Below are 15,446 nucleotides of genomic sequence, written 5' to 3'. Positions count from 1 at the left end.
TAGAAGGATTCCCTTCTCTCCACATCTTTCCCAGCATTTATTCTTTGTGGATTTTTTTGATGATAGCCATTCTGGCAGGTGTGAGATAATACTCAACCTAACATTAGTGGAAGTAAAGAAATCCTAAAGATAAGAGCAGAAATAAATGCAGTAGACAAAGAAAGCAGTTGCAAAGATCAATGAAATGAAAATATGGTTCTTTGAAAAGATAAACAAAATTGATAAACCTTTAACAAAACTCAAATTAAAAAGGGAGGGGACTCAAATCAATAAAATTAAAAATGAAAAGTAAAAAGTACAAATGACTGCACAGAGATACGAAGAATCATAAGAGACTATGATGAGCAACTGTATGCCAATAGAATGGACAACCAGGAAGAAATGGACAAATTCTTAGAAAAGCAGTCTCCCAAGACTGAGCCAGGAAGAAATAGAAGATATGAGAAGACCAATCACAAGCACTAAAATTGAAACTGTGATTAAAATACTCCCAACAAACAAAAGCCCAGGACCTGATGGTTTCAAAGGGAATTCTACCAAACATTTACAGAAGAATTAATACATATGCTCCTGAAACTGTTCCCAAAAATTGCAGAGGAAGGAAAACTTTCAAACTCATTCTATGAGGCCACTAAGACCTGGAACGAAAGCCAGACAAAGATAGCATAAAAAAGAAAATTATAGGCCAATAGCATTGATGAAAATAGATGCAAAACTCCTCAACAAAATTCTACCAATCTGAATCCAACAATACTTTTAAAAGATCACACACCATGATCAATTGGAATTCATCCCAGGGATGCAAGGATTTTTCAAATTCTGCAAATCAATCAATGTGATATACCACACCAACCAATCAAAGAATAAAAGCAATATGATCATCTCAATAGATGTACAATAAATTTTTGACAAAATTCAGCACCAGTTTATGATAAAAACTCTCCAGAAAGTCATAGAGGGTACATGTGCATGTGTGCTAAGTCCCTTCAATTTTGTCCAACTCTTTGTGCCACTATAAACTGTAGCCTGCCAGGCTCCTCAGTCCATGGGATTCTCCAGGCAAGAAAACTGGAGTCAGTTGCCATTTCCTTCTCCAGGGGATCTTCCCAACACAGGGATCCAACCTGGGTCTCCTTCTTTGCAGGCATATTCTTTATCACTGAGCCATAGAAATCAGGGAGTAGCAGAGACCCTTAGGCTTCTGAAAGTCTGTTTCTGCCCTGTTTCAAACCAGGGATCTTTGACATGTGAGGCAAACATGATAACTACCACACTACAGATACAAGGCCTAGAGGGTACCTCAACATAATAAGGGCCGTATACAACAAACCTATGGCAACCCACTCCAGTATTCTTGCCTGGAAAATTCCATGGGCAGAGGAGTCTAGAGGGCTACAGTCTATGGGGTCACAAAGAGTAGGACACAACTGAAAGACTGTGCACAGAGTCATTTAAGTATTTTAGAGTAACCATTTCCCCATATTTTCTCAAAAGGAAAGTAATCCAACATCCTATTTGAGAAAAGTCATAACTTGAATTAGTCATCAAATATTCCTTTCAAATTATCATTTTCTAAAAGCATTTTGAGTATTTTATACCTTAAAATCCATGAGGAAGTAGCCAACAAAAGCAGAAGTGATAAAGTTTTGCCCAGGTCACATACAGTGTTGGAGGTTGATGAGTTTAATTTTTTAATTATCAAATAACTTTTCATTCTATCCTTAGAAATCCTGTGATCTCCTTCATATTTCTAGGTCTTCCAGAAGAAAAAGAAGGGAATCATAAAAATGAGTCTTTTATTTTCAAAATTTTATTTCCTAGATTCCTTATCCCTAATTTGAGTTTTAATCACTAATAGTTATTTTATCTTCAGGGGAAAAAAAAATGTCCTATAACTTTTTCCTCACAGGTAGTCACAACTTTTCTACCTTCATCTCAAAAGACACTACTATTGTATGGTCACTGTGTATCATAAGTTTATGAAACCTTTATGGACTAAACATTTAATGTATTAGATGGAATAGGTAAAAAACCCATATTTAAATGCAGTTGCTAAGCCTCATGAGAAAGCCCCACAAAGACCTCTTATTTATTGGCAATGTGGCTTGTTGACCATGGCCTCATGACAGGATTCTGAACTCTTTAATCTACCGAACCCTGTTCCTTGAATTACAAACACTTGAAAGTGTTCCTTTTTTTTTCTTAATTTTTTGGAAAAAATAATGTCCTTACTTAAGCTAGTCATTTCCCCAGTATTCAGGTCCATAAGGCTTCCTATTTCCCAACAACATGGACAAAATAAATTATTTTCATAAGCAAACAAAGAAACAAAAAAACTGAAAAAAAAATACCCATCCTGAGAAAAATTCATGTGACCCAGGGACAAAGCATAGTCAAATTTCAAATTAAAATATTTTCCTGTGTGCCATGTTTAATAAAATAAAAATAATGAGATAAAGCAGAGGCAAAGTATACTGAGATTAGTAGACTTTGAAACATAAAACTGAATTTAGTCTAGATGTCTTCATTAAGAAATATACATCTGTAAATAAAACAATTACTACTCTGAGTTATACTTTCCCATCCAGGAGTATATGTTAATAATCTGTTATGTGCAGGAATGGCTGTGTAAAAGTAAGAAAATTCTTTGTCAGAAAAGCAAAATGTGCATTATCTACAAAAACAAAATTTTTTATACTTAGCCATTATGTAACTTTATATCTCAGAGATTAAATGAAATATATTCTTGCTCAAGGAAGACTGGAAGGAAAAGAGGAGAAAACATTGTCTGATTCATGTTTCCAATGGCAAATGTCAGATAAGATAATTGTAAAGACACAACGTCAAACTAATGTTCCCTGATTTAATCATCAGTAGACAAGTCTTCTATTTCAACAGGGAAAAAGTTCAAACTGATAGAAAAAACAGATTTAATAAATTTTTGTGAAGACTATTAATAAATGGGAGAAAATGAGGAAAGGAAATTGTGCTAATGGTAAGAAACGAGAGAACAGTTCTAAAAAGTGGAAATAAATTGAGATGACCCAGCTATCCTTCCACATGGTGAAAAATAAATAAGATAGTCAACAAAGTTACTATGATTAAACACAGAAACTTTCTGCCCTTGACCAACTTCACAGAGAGAGATACTCTATTCAAAATTATCTCCTACTCAGGGTTTTTCTCAGAGCAGTTTTCACATCTTTATTTCTCAAACTATAGATTAAGGGGTTCATCATAGCAACCACATTGGTGTAAAATACAGAAGAGATTTTTTCCTCATCCATAGAACCAGCAGAAGATGGTTTGAGATACATGAATGACATTGATCCAAAGAACAGAGAAACAGCGATTATGTGGGAAGTACAAGTGCTGAAGGCTTTGGACCTGCCCTCCGTGGACTTGATTTGAAGGATGTTGGTGAGGATGAGACAATAAGAGACAAAGATAGTGAAACTGGGCACAATGATGTTGATGCCCACCACAATGAAAACTACAAGCTCATTGACATAGGTACTTGTGCAGGAGAGCTGGAGCAAAGGGTGGACATCACAGAAATAATGGTTGATGGTGTTTGCATCACAGAAGGTGAGTCTCAGCATGCATCCAGTGTGAGCCATGGCACCAGAAAATGCCATCAAGTAAGAGCCAAGCACAAGGCTGGAACACACTTTAGGGGACATGGCCACATTATACAGAAGTGGGTTACAGATGGCCACATAGCGGTCATAGGCCATTGATGTCAGCACATAGCATTCAGAAATGACAAAAAAACAGAAGAAGTAGAGCTGGGTCATGCACCCCATGTAAAAAAAAAAAAAAAAGAAATGATATTCTTCTTTGATGTGAAGTTAATCATCATTCTGGGTGTAAACACAGAAGAATAACAGAGATCTATGAAGGACAAGTTAAAGAGGAAAAAGTACATGGGGGTGTGCAGATTTGAATTCAGTGAGATTAGGATTATCAATCCCAAATTTCCCAAAATAGTGATCGTATACATTACTAGGAACAGTAAGAACAGAGGGGGTTGGAGATCAGGTCGGTCTGTTAATCCCAACAGAATGAATTCAGTCACAAAAGAGTCATTTCCAGGAGTCATTCTTCTCTGAGGGAATCTGTGGATACAGGACAAAAGGGTTCCATTAGAGAACAACCCAGCTCTTCCATAGTGTCTCATCCTACAAAAGAGCTCAGTTTTGTTCTTGTTTAGTCACTAAGTTGCGTCCAACTCTTTTGTGACCCCCCTGGATTGTAGCCCTCAAGGTTCCCGTGTCCATGGAATTTCCCAGGCAAGAATACTGGAGTGAATTGCCATTTCCTTTACCAGAGGTTCTTCACAACCCAGGGATAGAACCACATCTCTTGCATCAGCAGGAGGGTTCTGTACCACTGAGCCACCAGGGAAGCCCAGCACAAAAGAGTATACACACTGGGAATGCCTGACACTATCCCAACCTGTTCCCATAGAATCTGACTTTACCATTATTACAATACAGAATGATGTGGACTTGACCTTTATTAGAGCTGTTATAAGCTAAATATAGCAAAGTACATCACAAACAGTCTACAGAGGGAAGGCCAGTCCTGCCATACGCAAGCATACCTGCTGGATAATCCAAGGGGAAGATGGATGGATTAGGATACAATTGTTCTCCTCTCATTTCAACATTTCCTTATTTTCTTCAACTCTTCCCTCACCACTATAACTGGAGGCAGTGATCCTAGCAACCTGGGCCTGGCTTCTAACACAGATTATCTGTGACATGGTCTAAACCAAAAATATGCTTTCTAATATGCTTTCTACTCCATTTGTCACAGAGTTAAAAGCCATAAAGTTAGAAGAGTGAGAGTTACACCTACTTAGAGGAAACTTCCTGACTGATGTGTCCTTTGAGACCCCCTCCTGTCTCTGAACAGTCTCCGATCCCTCTCTGACAGATTCATCCACTAGCTTCACTTGACTCCCAGAACTACACAAAATGAGAAACAATGGACCCTGGATTTTCATCTCAGAACAAGGAATAAGTATTGTAAATGGAATTTGGCATGTAAGATGAATTCAGAAACTCACCCTCCTTAGCTCAGAAAACCTCGGGGCTGGCTCCCTTATCATTAGTCCTCACCTTGTTGGTACTGGAAATGTAATGTCAGGTTCTTGAAGCTTGATTCCTTTGACTCTAAAATGAGACAGCATTGATGTATGCCCACAAAAACTTTATGAACTACCATAATTTCTGGTTATTTTCAGTCCCCTCAAGAGGTAGAGGAAAATAAAGCATTTTATTACCTCACTTGCAACTTGATTAGACACAGAAGATTTAATATGAGTGTAATGATGTAAGCCACATGGTTAAAAACAGACTACAGGTTTGCTCCAACAATTCCCCAGGGAATAGATCATATATTAAAACAAAAAAAGAAGGAAACTATACACATGGTTCATGATCTGTCTTTTAGTTCTTTAGGGACTCTTTTAACATTTTCACTTCACTCTAGGGATTGAATATTCTCAGGTGGATCGAAGTAAATTCCTGTCTCCTCATTATCTACACAACTGAAAGGAAAGCTACTTCATTGCTTCATTCCCTCTTTATGTCCATTTCTTAAACGAATATGTTTTCTCAAAGGGTCCCACTTTGAAGTTTCTTTATTTCTTTATCTCAATGTTTTAAAATGTTGAAATAACTCATTTCACTTGTTCTGTCTGTGGGAAATCGCTGAAATAATTTGCAATATTCTATGTCCCTTCTATGGGGGCTTCCCTCATAGCTCAGTTGGTAAAGAGTCTGCCTGCAATGCAGGAGACCCTGGAGAAGGGAATGGCAACTCACACCAATATTCTTGCCTGGAAAATCCCATGGACAGAGGAGCCTGGCAGGCTACAGCCTAAGGGGTCACAAGAGTTGGACACGACTAAGCATACAGCACAGATGTCCCTTCTATATTTTATACATTTACAGTTTATAACTCTAACACACACCTGAAATTTCTTCCTGATTCTCCTGTTCGGTCACTTTCTGTAAAAATTCAGTAACTGAAGTTATCAGTTTCTTCTCACTAGGGACTATGTAGTTAGGCGGTTGTGAATCTTTCTTTCCTTCTTCCAACATTAAACTGTAACAGTTGCACAGTTTAGTTGCTCAGTTGTTTTTTCTATAATATTCTGACAGAATAAAAACTAATGTGAAAGAACATTTACCTTTTCCAAAAATGAAACAAATTTAACTTTCATTTTGAGGCTTCTCAAATGGCAGACTTGTGACCAGCTTTAAAACTACTAGACCATTCAGGAATGACCTAAGTCAAATCCCTTATGATTATACAGCAGAAGTGAGAAATAGATTCAAGGGATTAGATCTGATAGAGTGCCTGAAGAGCTATGGATGGAGGTTCATGACATTGTACAGGAGACAGGAAGCAAGACCATCCCCACGAAAAAGAAATGCAAAAAAGCAAAATGGCTATCTAAGGAGGCCTTACAAATAGCTGAGAAAAGAAGAGAAGCAAAAAGCAAAGGAGAAAAGGAAAGATATACCCATTTGAATGCAGAGTTCCAAAGAGTAGAAAGGAGAGATAAGAAAGCCTTCCTCAGTGATTAGTGCAAAGAAATAGAGGAAAACAATAGAATGGGAAAGACTAGAGATCTCTTCAAGAAAATTAGAGATACCAAGGGAACATTTCATGCAAAGATGGGTTCAATAAAGGATGAAATGGTATGGATATAAGAGAAGCAGAAGATATTAAGAAGAGGTGGCAAGAATACACAGAAGAACTATATAAAAAAGATCTTCATGACCCAGATAATCACAATGGTATGATCACTCCCCTAGAGCCAGACATCCTGGAATGCAAAGTCAAGTGGGCCTTAGGAAGCATCACTATGAACAAAGCTAGTGGAGGTGATAGAATTCCAGTTTAGCTATTTCAAATCCTAAAAGATGATGCAGTGAAAGTGCTGCACTCAATATGCCAGCAAATTTGGAAAACTCAGCAGTGGCCACAGGACTGGAAAAGGTCAGTTTTCATTCCAATCCCAAAGAAGGGCAATGCCAAAGAATGCTCAAACTACACACAAATGCACTCATCTCACACGCTCATAAAGTAATGCTCAAAATTCTCCAAGTCAGACTTTAACTATATGTGAACCATGAACTTCCAGATGTTCAAGCTGGTTTTAGAAAAGGCAGAGGAACCAGAGATCAAAGTTTCAACATCCACTGGATTATCAAAAAAGCAAGAGAGCTCCAGAAAAACATCTAGTTCTGCTTTATTGACTATGCCAAAGCCTTTGACTATGTGGATCACCACAAAGTGTGGAAAAATCTTAAAAAGATGGGAATACCAGACCATCTGACGTGCCTCTTGAGAAACCTGTATGTAGGTCATGAAACAACAGAAATGGACATGGAAAAACAGACTGGTTCCAAGTTGGGAAAGGAGTATGTTAAGGCTGTATATTGTCACCCTGCTTATTTAACTATATGCAGAGTACATCATGAGAAACGCTGGGCTGATGAATGAAACACAGGTGGAATCAAGATTGCCGGGAGAAATATCAATCACCTCAGATATGCAGATGACACCACCCTTATGGCAGAAAGTGAGGAGGAACTAAAGAGCCTCTTGAGGAAAGTGAAATAGGAGAGTGAAAAAGTTGGCTTGAGGCTCAACATTCAGAAAACTAAGATCTTGGCATCCGGTCCCATCACTTCATGGCAAATAGATGGGGAAACAGTGGAAACAGTGAGAGACTTTATTTTCTGGGGCTCCAAAGTCACTACAGAAGGTGATTGTAGACTTGAAATTAAAAGATGCTTACTCCTTGGAAGGAAAGTTATGACCAACCTAGACAGCATATTGAAAAGCAGAGATATATCTTTGCCAACAAAAGTCTATCTAGTCAAGGCTATGGTTTTTCCAGTAGTCATGTAAGGAGAGTTGGACTGTCAAGAAAGCTGAGTGCCAAAGAATTGATGGTTTTCAATGGTGGTGTTGGAGAAGACTCTTGAGTGTCCCTTAGACTGCAAGGAGATCCAACCAGCCCATCCTAAAGGAAATCAGTCCTGGATAGTCATTGGAAGGACTGTTGTTGAAACTGAAACTCTAGTACTTTGGCCACCTGATATGAAGAACTAACTTACTAGTAAAGACCCTGATGCTGGGAAAGATTGAAGGTGGGAGGAAAAGGGGATGACAGAGGATGAGATGGTTGGATGGCATCACCAACTCAATGGACATGAGTTTGAGTAAACCCTGGGAGTTGGTGATGGACAGGGAGGCCTGGCGTGCTGCAGTCCATGGTGTCGCAAAGAGTCAGACACGACTGAGCAACTGAACTGAACAGATGGAGAACATACTGGTAATTGTTTTTCCTTCTACTTTCACTTCCTATTATCTCCTTGGAAGAAGGCTTTTAGTTCTATTGAGGAATATTAATAGGTAAGGTAAGCAGCTGTTCTAGGAATGAGTTCAGGAGAGAAAAAGTGTAAAAGTTCTTACCTTTACCTCTCTATCCTCTGTCTTACTGTTCACGATGGTCACAAATGATGAAAATTGTAGTTTGAAAATATTATAACACCATGTCCACCTCTGTTTTTAACCAATGGAAATAAAACTATTTTAAATAAATATATTTTAAAATAGTGATGCAAGCACATTAGAGAAATGAAGTGAAAGAAAATGAATATTTAGAGCACAGATATGAATTCACTGCATTTACGTACACACATGTGAGGGAAAAACATATATATATATATACCTTAGGGAGTCTGAAAATAAGCCACTCCATTTATGTTCACTTGATTTTCAACAGGGATGCCAAGATTATGTGGTAGAGAGGGAAGTCTTTTCAACAAAACCTACTAAAATAATTAAGTCCATTTTAAAAGAATGAATTTGGAGCATTCCACAAAGTAAGAAAGTTAATTACTAATAAAGCTTATATCTAATTATGAAAGGTAATATTATTAAACTCCTAGAAGAAAAACATCAGAGTAAATCTTTTTGACTTTGGGATGGACAGTGGTTCTTAGATATGACTGCTGCTGCTGCTGCTAAGTAGCTTCAGTCATGTCTGACTCTGTGCAACCCCATAGACGGAAGCCCACCAGGCTCCCCCGTCCCTGGGATTCTGCAGGCAAGAACACTGGAGTGGGTTGCCATTTTCTTCTCCAAAGCATGAAAATGAAAAGTGAAAGTGAAGTCACTCAGTCGTGTCTGACTATTAGCGACCCCATGGCTGCAGCCCACCAGGCTCCTCTGTCCATGGGATTTTCCAGGCAAGAGTACTGGAGTGGGGTGCCATTGCCTTATCTGTAGATATGACTAATAAAGGACAAATGAAAAAAGCAAAACAAAAAAAAGTGGATGTTGAACAATACGAAATTAAAAACTGTTTATACAGAGTGAAGTAAGCCAGAAGGAAAAACATAAATATAGTATACTAACGCATATATATGGAATTTAGAAAGATGGTAACAATAACCCGGTGTACGAGACACCAAAAGAGACACTGATGTATAGAACAGTCTTATGGACTCTGTGGGAGAGGGAGAGGGTGGGAAGATTTGGGAGAATGACATTGAAACATAAAATATCATGTAAGAAACGAGTTGCCAGTCCAGGTTCGATGCACGATACTGGATGCTTGGGGCTAGTGCACTGGGACGACCCAGAGGGATAGTATGGGGAGGGAGGAGGGTTCAGGATGGGGAACACATGTATACCTGCGGCGGACTCATTTTGATATTTGGCAAAACTAATACAATTATGTAAAGTTTAAAAATAAAATAAAATTAAAAAAAATAAAAAAATAAACTGTTGACGGTTCAAAGATACCATCAAGAGAATGAATAGAGGACTAGCAGAAGGGAAGAAATGCTTATAAATGATATATCTGATAAGTGCATTCAAGATATATTCAAATCCAAACACATGGAATTTTTTTCCATTTTATTAATTTCTTCTGGGTTTTGAAATATAATCTGCTTCTTTGTTGGCTTAGATGTTGAAAAATTTGCCTTCAATGCAGGAGACCTGAATTCAATCCCTGGGATGGAAAGATCCCCTGGATAAGGGAATGGCTACCTACTGCAATATTCTTATCTGGAGAGTTCCATGGAGTTTCTGGGCTACAGTCTATGCAATCACAAAGAGTAGGACACTGCTGATAAACTAACACTTTCACTTTTTTTCATAGAGCATTGTGTAAGATTAAGGTGTACAGTATAATGATTTGATTTACATGCATCATGAAGTAAAGTTCGATGCGCGATACTGGATTCTTGGGGCTGGTGCACTGGGACGACCCAGAGGGATGGTGTGGGGAGGGAGGAGGGAGGAGGGTTCAGGATGGGGAACACATGTATGCCTGTGGCGGATTCATTTTGATATTTAGCAAAACTAATACAATTATGTAAAGTTTAAAAATAAAATAAAATAAAATAAAAATAAAATAAATCATTAAACACAAATATTTGACTAAAAAAAAAAAACACACACACAATAAGAACATCCGTCATCTGATATGGATACCAAATAAAAGGGAAAAAAGTATCCTTTTTCTTTGTATTGAGAAAACTAAGGATTTCCTCTCTTAATAACTTTCACAGAAAACATTTAGCAGTGTTACTTGTATTTATCATATTGTATATTACATCTGGTACTTATTTATCTTAGAACTGGATATTTATCCTATCTTTATCCACTTGCTCTTCTCTCCAGATCCCTGCCTTTGGTAACCATAAATCTGATCTATTTTTCTATACATTTGTTAGTTTGTTTGCTTTTAAGGTATAACTTACCAACAATATTAGTTCCTAATGGGTAATTACTTTGCCAACAAAGGTCCGTCTAGTCAAGGCTATGGTTTTTCCAGTGGTCATGTATGGATGTGAGGGTTGGATTGTGAAGAAAGCTGAGCATCGAAGAATTGATGCTTTTGAACTGTGGTGTTGGAGAAGACTTGAGAGTCCCTTGGACTGCAAGGAGGTCCAGCCAGTCCATCCTAAAGAAGATCAGTCCTGGGTGTTCATTGGAAGGGCTGATGCTAAAGCTGAAACTCCTGTACTTTGGCCACCTCATGTGAAGAGTTGACTCATTGGAAAAGACCCTGATGCTGGGAGGGATTGGGGGCAGGAGGAGAAGGGGACGACAGAGGACGAGATGGCTGGATGGCATCACTGACTCAATGCACATGAGTTTGAGTGAACTCCAGAAGTTGGTGATGGACAGGGAGGCCTGGTGTGCTGCATTCATGGGGTCGCAGAGTTGGACACGACTGAGTGACTGAACTGAACTGAATGGGTAATAAGCTGATTTGCTATTTCTACTGTGTCAAAACCTTTGACTGTGTGGATCACAATAAACTGTGGAAAATTCTCAAAGAGATGGGAATACCAGACCACCTGATCTGCCTCTTGAGAAATGTGTGTGCAGGTCAGGAAGCAACAGTTAGAACTGGACATGGAACAACAGACTGGTTCCAAATAGGAAAAGGAGTATGTCAAGGCTGTGTATTGTCACCCTGCTTGTTAAACTTATATGCAGAGTACATCATGAGAAATGCTGGACTGGGAGAAACACAAGCTGGAATCAAGATTGTTGGGAGAAATATCAATAACCTCAGATATGCAGATGACACCACCCTCATGGCAGAAAGTGAAGAGGAACTAAAAAGCCTCTTGATGAAAGTGAAAGTGGAGAGTGAAAAAGTTGGCTTAAAGCTCAACATTCAGAAAATGAAGATCATGGCATCTGGTCCCATCACTTCATGGGAAATAGATGGGAAACAGTGGAAACAGTGTTAGACTTTATTTTGGGGGGCTCCAAAATCACTGCAGATGGTGACTGCAGCCATGAAATTAAAAGACGCTTACTCCTTGGAAGGAAAGTTATGACCAACCTAGATAGCATATTCAAAAGCAGAGACATTACTTTGCCAACAAATGTCCGTCTAGTCAAGGCTATGGTTTTTCCTGTGGTCATGTATGGATGTGGGAGTTGGACTGTGAAGAAGGCTGAGTGCCAAAGAATTGATGCCTTTGAACTGTGGTGTTGGAGAAGACTCTTGAGAGTCCCTTGGACTGCCAAGGAGATCCAACCAGTCCATTCTGAAGGAGATCAGCCCTGGGATTTCTTTGGAAGGAATGATGCTAAAGCTGAAATTCCAGTACTTTGGCCACCTCATGCAAAGAGTTGACTCATTGGAAAAGACTCTGATGCTGGGAGGAATTGGGGGCAGGAGGAGAAGGGGGCGACAGAGGATGAGATGGCTGGATGGCATCACTGACTCGATGGACATGAGTCTGGGTGAACTCTGGGAGTTGGTGATGGACAGGGAGGCCTGGTGTGCTGCAATTCATGGGGTCGCAAAGAGTTGGACACGACTGAGCAACTGAACTGAACTGAACTGATACACTTTGAAATTAACATCAATATGTCTTGTTACCAACTTTCACTGTTCAAAGGTACTACATAATAATCAACTATATTCCCCACACTGTTCATGCCTATCACTTGTTTATGTTGCACATGGAAGATTATATCTCTTAAAGTCTCTCACCAACTTCTCTCCTGCCCCCTCTTCCTTCCTTCTGACAACAATCTGTTTATTCTCTGTATCTGTAACAGTTTCTGCTTGCCTACGTTGTTTATTTTTTCTGTTTTGTAGATTCCAAATATAAGTGAAATCATACAGTATTTGTCTATCTGACTTATTTCACTTAATATTCTCTAAATTCATTTATGTTCTCTCAAATAGCAAGATTTCATTCTTTTTTATGTATGAGAAGTATTCCATTGTATAAATATATACCACGTCTCCTTTATCCAATCGTCCATTATATCACTGAGCCTTTAGGCATACATATCTTGGCCAATAATGCTTCAATGAACTTCAGGGTGTGTATATATTTTTGGATTGGTGATTTTGTTTCCTTTAGGTAAATGCTCAGGAGTGGAGTGGCTGGACTGTATGGTAGTTCTATTTTTAATTTTTGAGGAACCTTCATACTGTTTTCCATTGTTTACATGCCACCAACAGTGTACTAGAGTTCCCTTTTCTGTACATGTTTACCAACAGTTTTTGCTTATTGCCTTTTTGTTTGCTATTCTAACAGTAATGAGGTATCTCATTGGATTTGATTTGCATTTCTCTGAAGATAAGTGAAGTTGAACATCGTTTCATGGGTCTGGTAGTCATCCATATGTCTTTGAAAAAATACTCCTCTGCACATTTTTAAATTGGGTTATTTGTTTTCTAGATGCTGAGTAATACAGGTTATTTTTTATATTTTGAATACTATTAGCCTGTTTTCAGACATAATGTTTTCTAATATCTTCTCCTATTCAGTAGACTGAGTTTTTATTTTGCTAAGTTTCTTGTGCTCTACAACGTCTTTTCAATTTCATGCAGTCTCTTCTGCTTAATTTTACTTTTATTTCTTAGGCTGAGGAGACGTATCCAAAAAACTTTTTTGATACTGCCATAAACTTTTCTGATATTCACCTTAAGAAAAAGTCATACACCACCCAAAGACAAAGTTTGAAAGTCAACTTTCAAATTAGAGTATTTTCTCCTTTCCATGTTTACTGAAACAAAAACAATGACGCAAAGTAGAAGCAAAGTACTACTCTGAACTTAGCTCTCACATCCAGGTCATACATTTTAACAACATGTTATGTGCAGGACTGGATGTGCAAACTAAGAAAAAATTTTTCCAGGAAAATATAGTGTGTAATGTTTAGAGAAGTAAAGTGGTTTATACTTAGCAGTCATTATGGAACCTTCCATCTCAGGCATTTAAGGAGATACATTCTTGCTCAAGGAAGATTGAAAAGACAGGAAGAGAAAAATTGTCTGATTCATCCTTCCAATGGCAAGTGGCAAAATAAGACATCCTCAATGACACTATGTCACCCTAATGTTCCATGTTTCATCATCTATAGAGCAGTTTTATATTTCCAGAGGGGAAATATGTTCAAACAGAGAAAAAAAAAAGCAAGAGGTAATACTTTTTTCTAATAAGTGTTAATAAATGAGAGACGGTGAGAAATTCAGCAAATGGTTAGGTAAAAGAGAAGTATGGCTCTACACAGAGTGGAAATAAATTGAGAGACGACTCAGATTTCCTTCTACCTGGTTAAAAAGAAACAAAAAGATTGTCAACAAAATTATTAAATACAGAACCTTTCTGCCCTGTGACCAACTGCACAGAGAGATATTCTATCAATTCAAAATTCTCTCCTACTCAGAGATTTTCTCAGAGCAGCTTTCACATCTTTATTTCTCAAGCTGTAGATTAAAGGGTTCATCATGGCAACACATTGGTGTAAAATACAGAAGAGATTTATTTCATCCATAGACCCACCAGATGAAGGTTTGAGACACATAAATGTACATGATTCAAGGAAGAGAGAAACAGCAAAGATGTGGGGATAGCAGGTACTGAAGATTTTGGACCTGCTGTCTATGGAGCTGATGTGGAAGATGTTGGTGAGGATGAGACCATAAGAGACAAAGATGGTGAAACTGGGCACAATGATGTTGATGCCCACCACAATGAAAACTACCAGCTCACTGATGTGGCTACCTGTGCAGGAGAGCTTGAGCAGATGAAAGACATCACACAAATAATGGTTGATGTTGTTTGCATCACAGAAGGTCAGTCTCCGTATGCATTCAGTGTGAACCATGACACCAGAAAATGCCATCAAGTAGGAAATAAGCATAAGGGTGGAACACACTTTAGGGGACATGACAACATTATACAAGAGTGGTTTACAGATGACCACATAACAGTAGTAGGCCATTGATGTCAGCAGATAGCATTCAGTAATGATGAAAAAAATGGAAAAAGTAGAGCTGAGTCTTGCATCCCATATAAGAAATAATATTCATCTTTGATAAGAAGTTAATTAGCATTTTGGGTGTAAATACATAAGAATAACAGAGGTATATGAAGGACAAGTTAAAGAGGAAAAAGTCCATGGGGTTGTGTAGGTGTGAATTCAGTGCAATTAGCATTATCAGTCCCAAATTTCCCAGCACAGTGAACATGTACATTCCTAGGAACAGGAAGAACAGAGGGAGTTGGAGATCATGTCAGTCTGTTAATCCCAACAGATTGAATTCGGTCACAAAAGAGACACATCCAGGAGCCATTCTTCTCTAAGGGAATCTATGGATACAGGAGGAAATTGTTCAATTAGAGAACAACTCAGCTCTTCCCACTGTGTCTCATCCTACAAAAGAGTATTTTTGCTGTTGTTGAGTTTCTAAGTCATGTCCGACCCTTTCGTGACTCCATGGACTGGTTCCATGTCCATGGGATGTCCCAGGCAAGAATACTAGAGTGGGTTGCCATTTCCATCTCTGGGGATCTTCCTGACCCAGGGATTGAGCCTGCATCTCCTGCATTAGAAGATGGATTCTCAGCACTGAG

At 38.5% G+C, this 15,446-nt stretch overlaps 1 protein-coding gene and 1 pseudogene across 1 annotated transcript; both read right to left on the bottom strand.

The window, feature by feature from the left end:
• Positions 1–3,161: 3,161 nt before the first annotated feature.
• LOC102286492 (olfactory receptor 8B3-like) lies at positions 3,162–4,105 on the bottom strand. Its single transcript, XM_014479905.2, is given in 2 exon segments — positions 3,162–3,821; positions 3,824–4,105. Coding segments are annotated over 2 exon segments (939 nt in total). The 5' UTR covers positions 4,103–4,105.
• Positions 4,106–14,235: 10,130 nt separating this feature from the next.
• LOC102285640 (olfactory receptor 8B3-like) lies at positions 14,236–15,166 on the bottom strand (annotated as a pseudogene).
• Positions 15,167–15,446: the final 280 nt, after the last annotated feature.

The sequence above is a fragment of the Bos mutus genome, chromosome 29 (genome assembly GCF_027580195.1).
Source record: "Bos mutus isolate GX-2022 chromosome 29, NWIPB_WYAK_1.1, whole genome shotgun sequence".
In the NCBI taxonomy this organism is placed as follows: domain Eukaryota; kingdom Metazoa; phylum Chordata; class Mammalia; order Artiodactyla; family Bovidae; genus Bos; species Bos mutus.
This window is presented reverse-complemented; position numbering and strand designations above follow the sequence as displayed.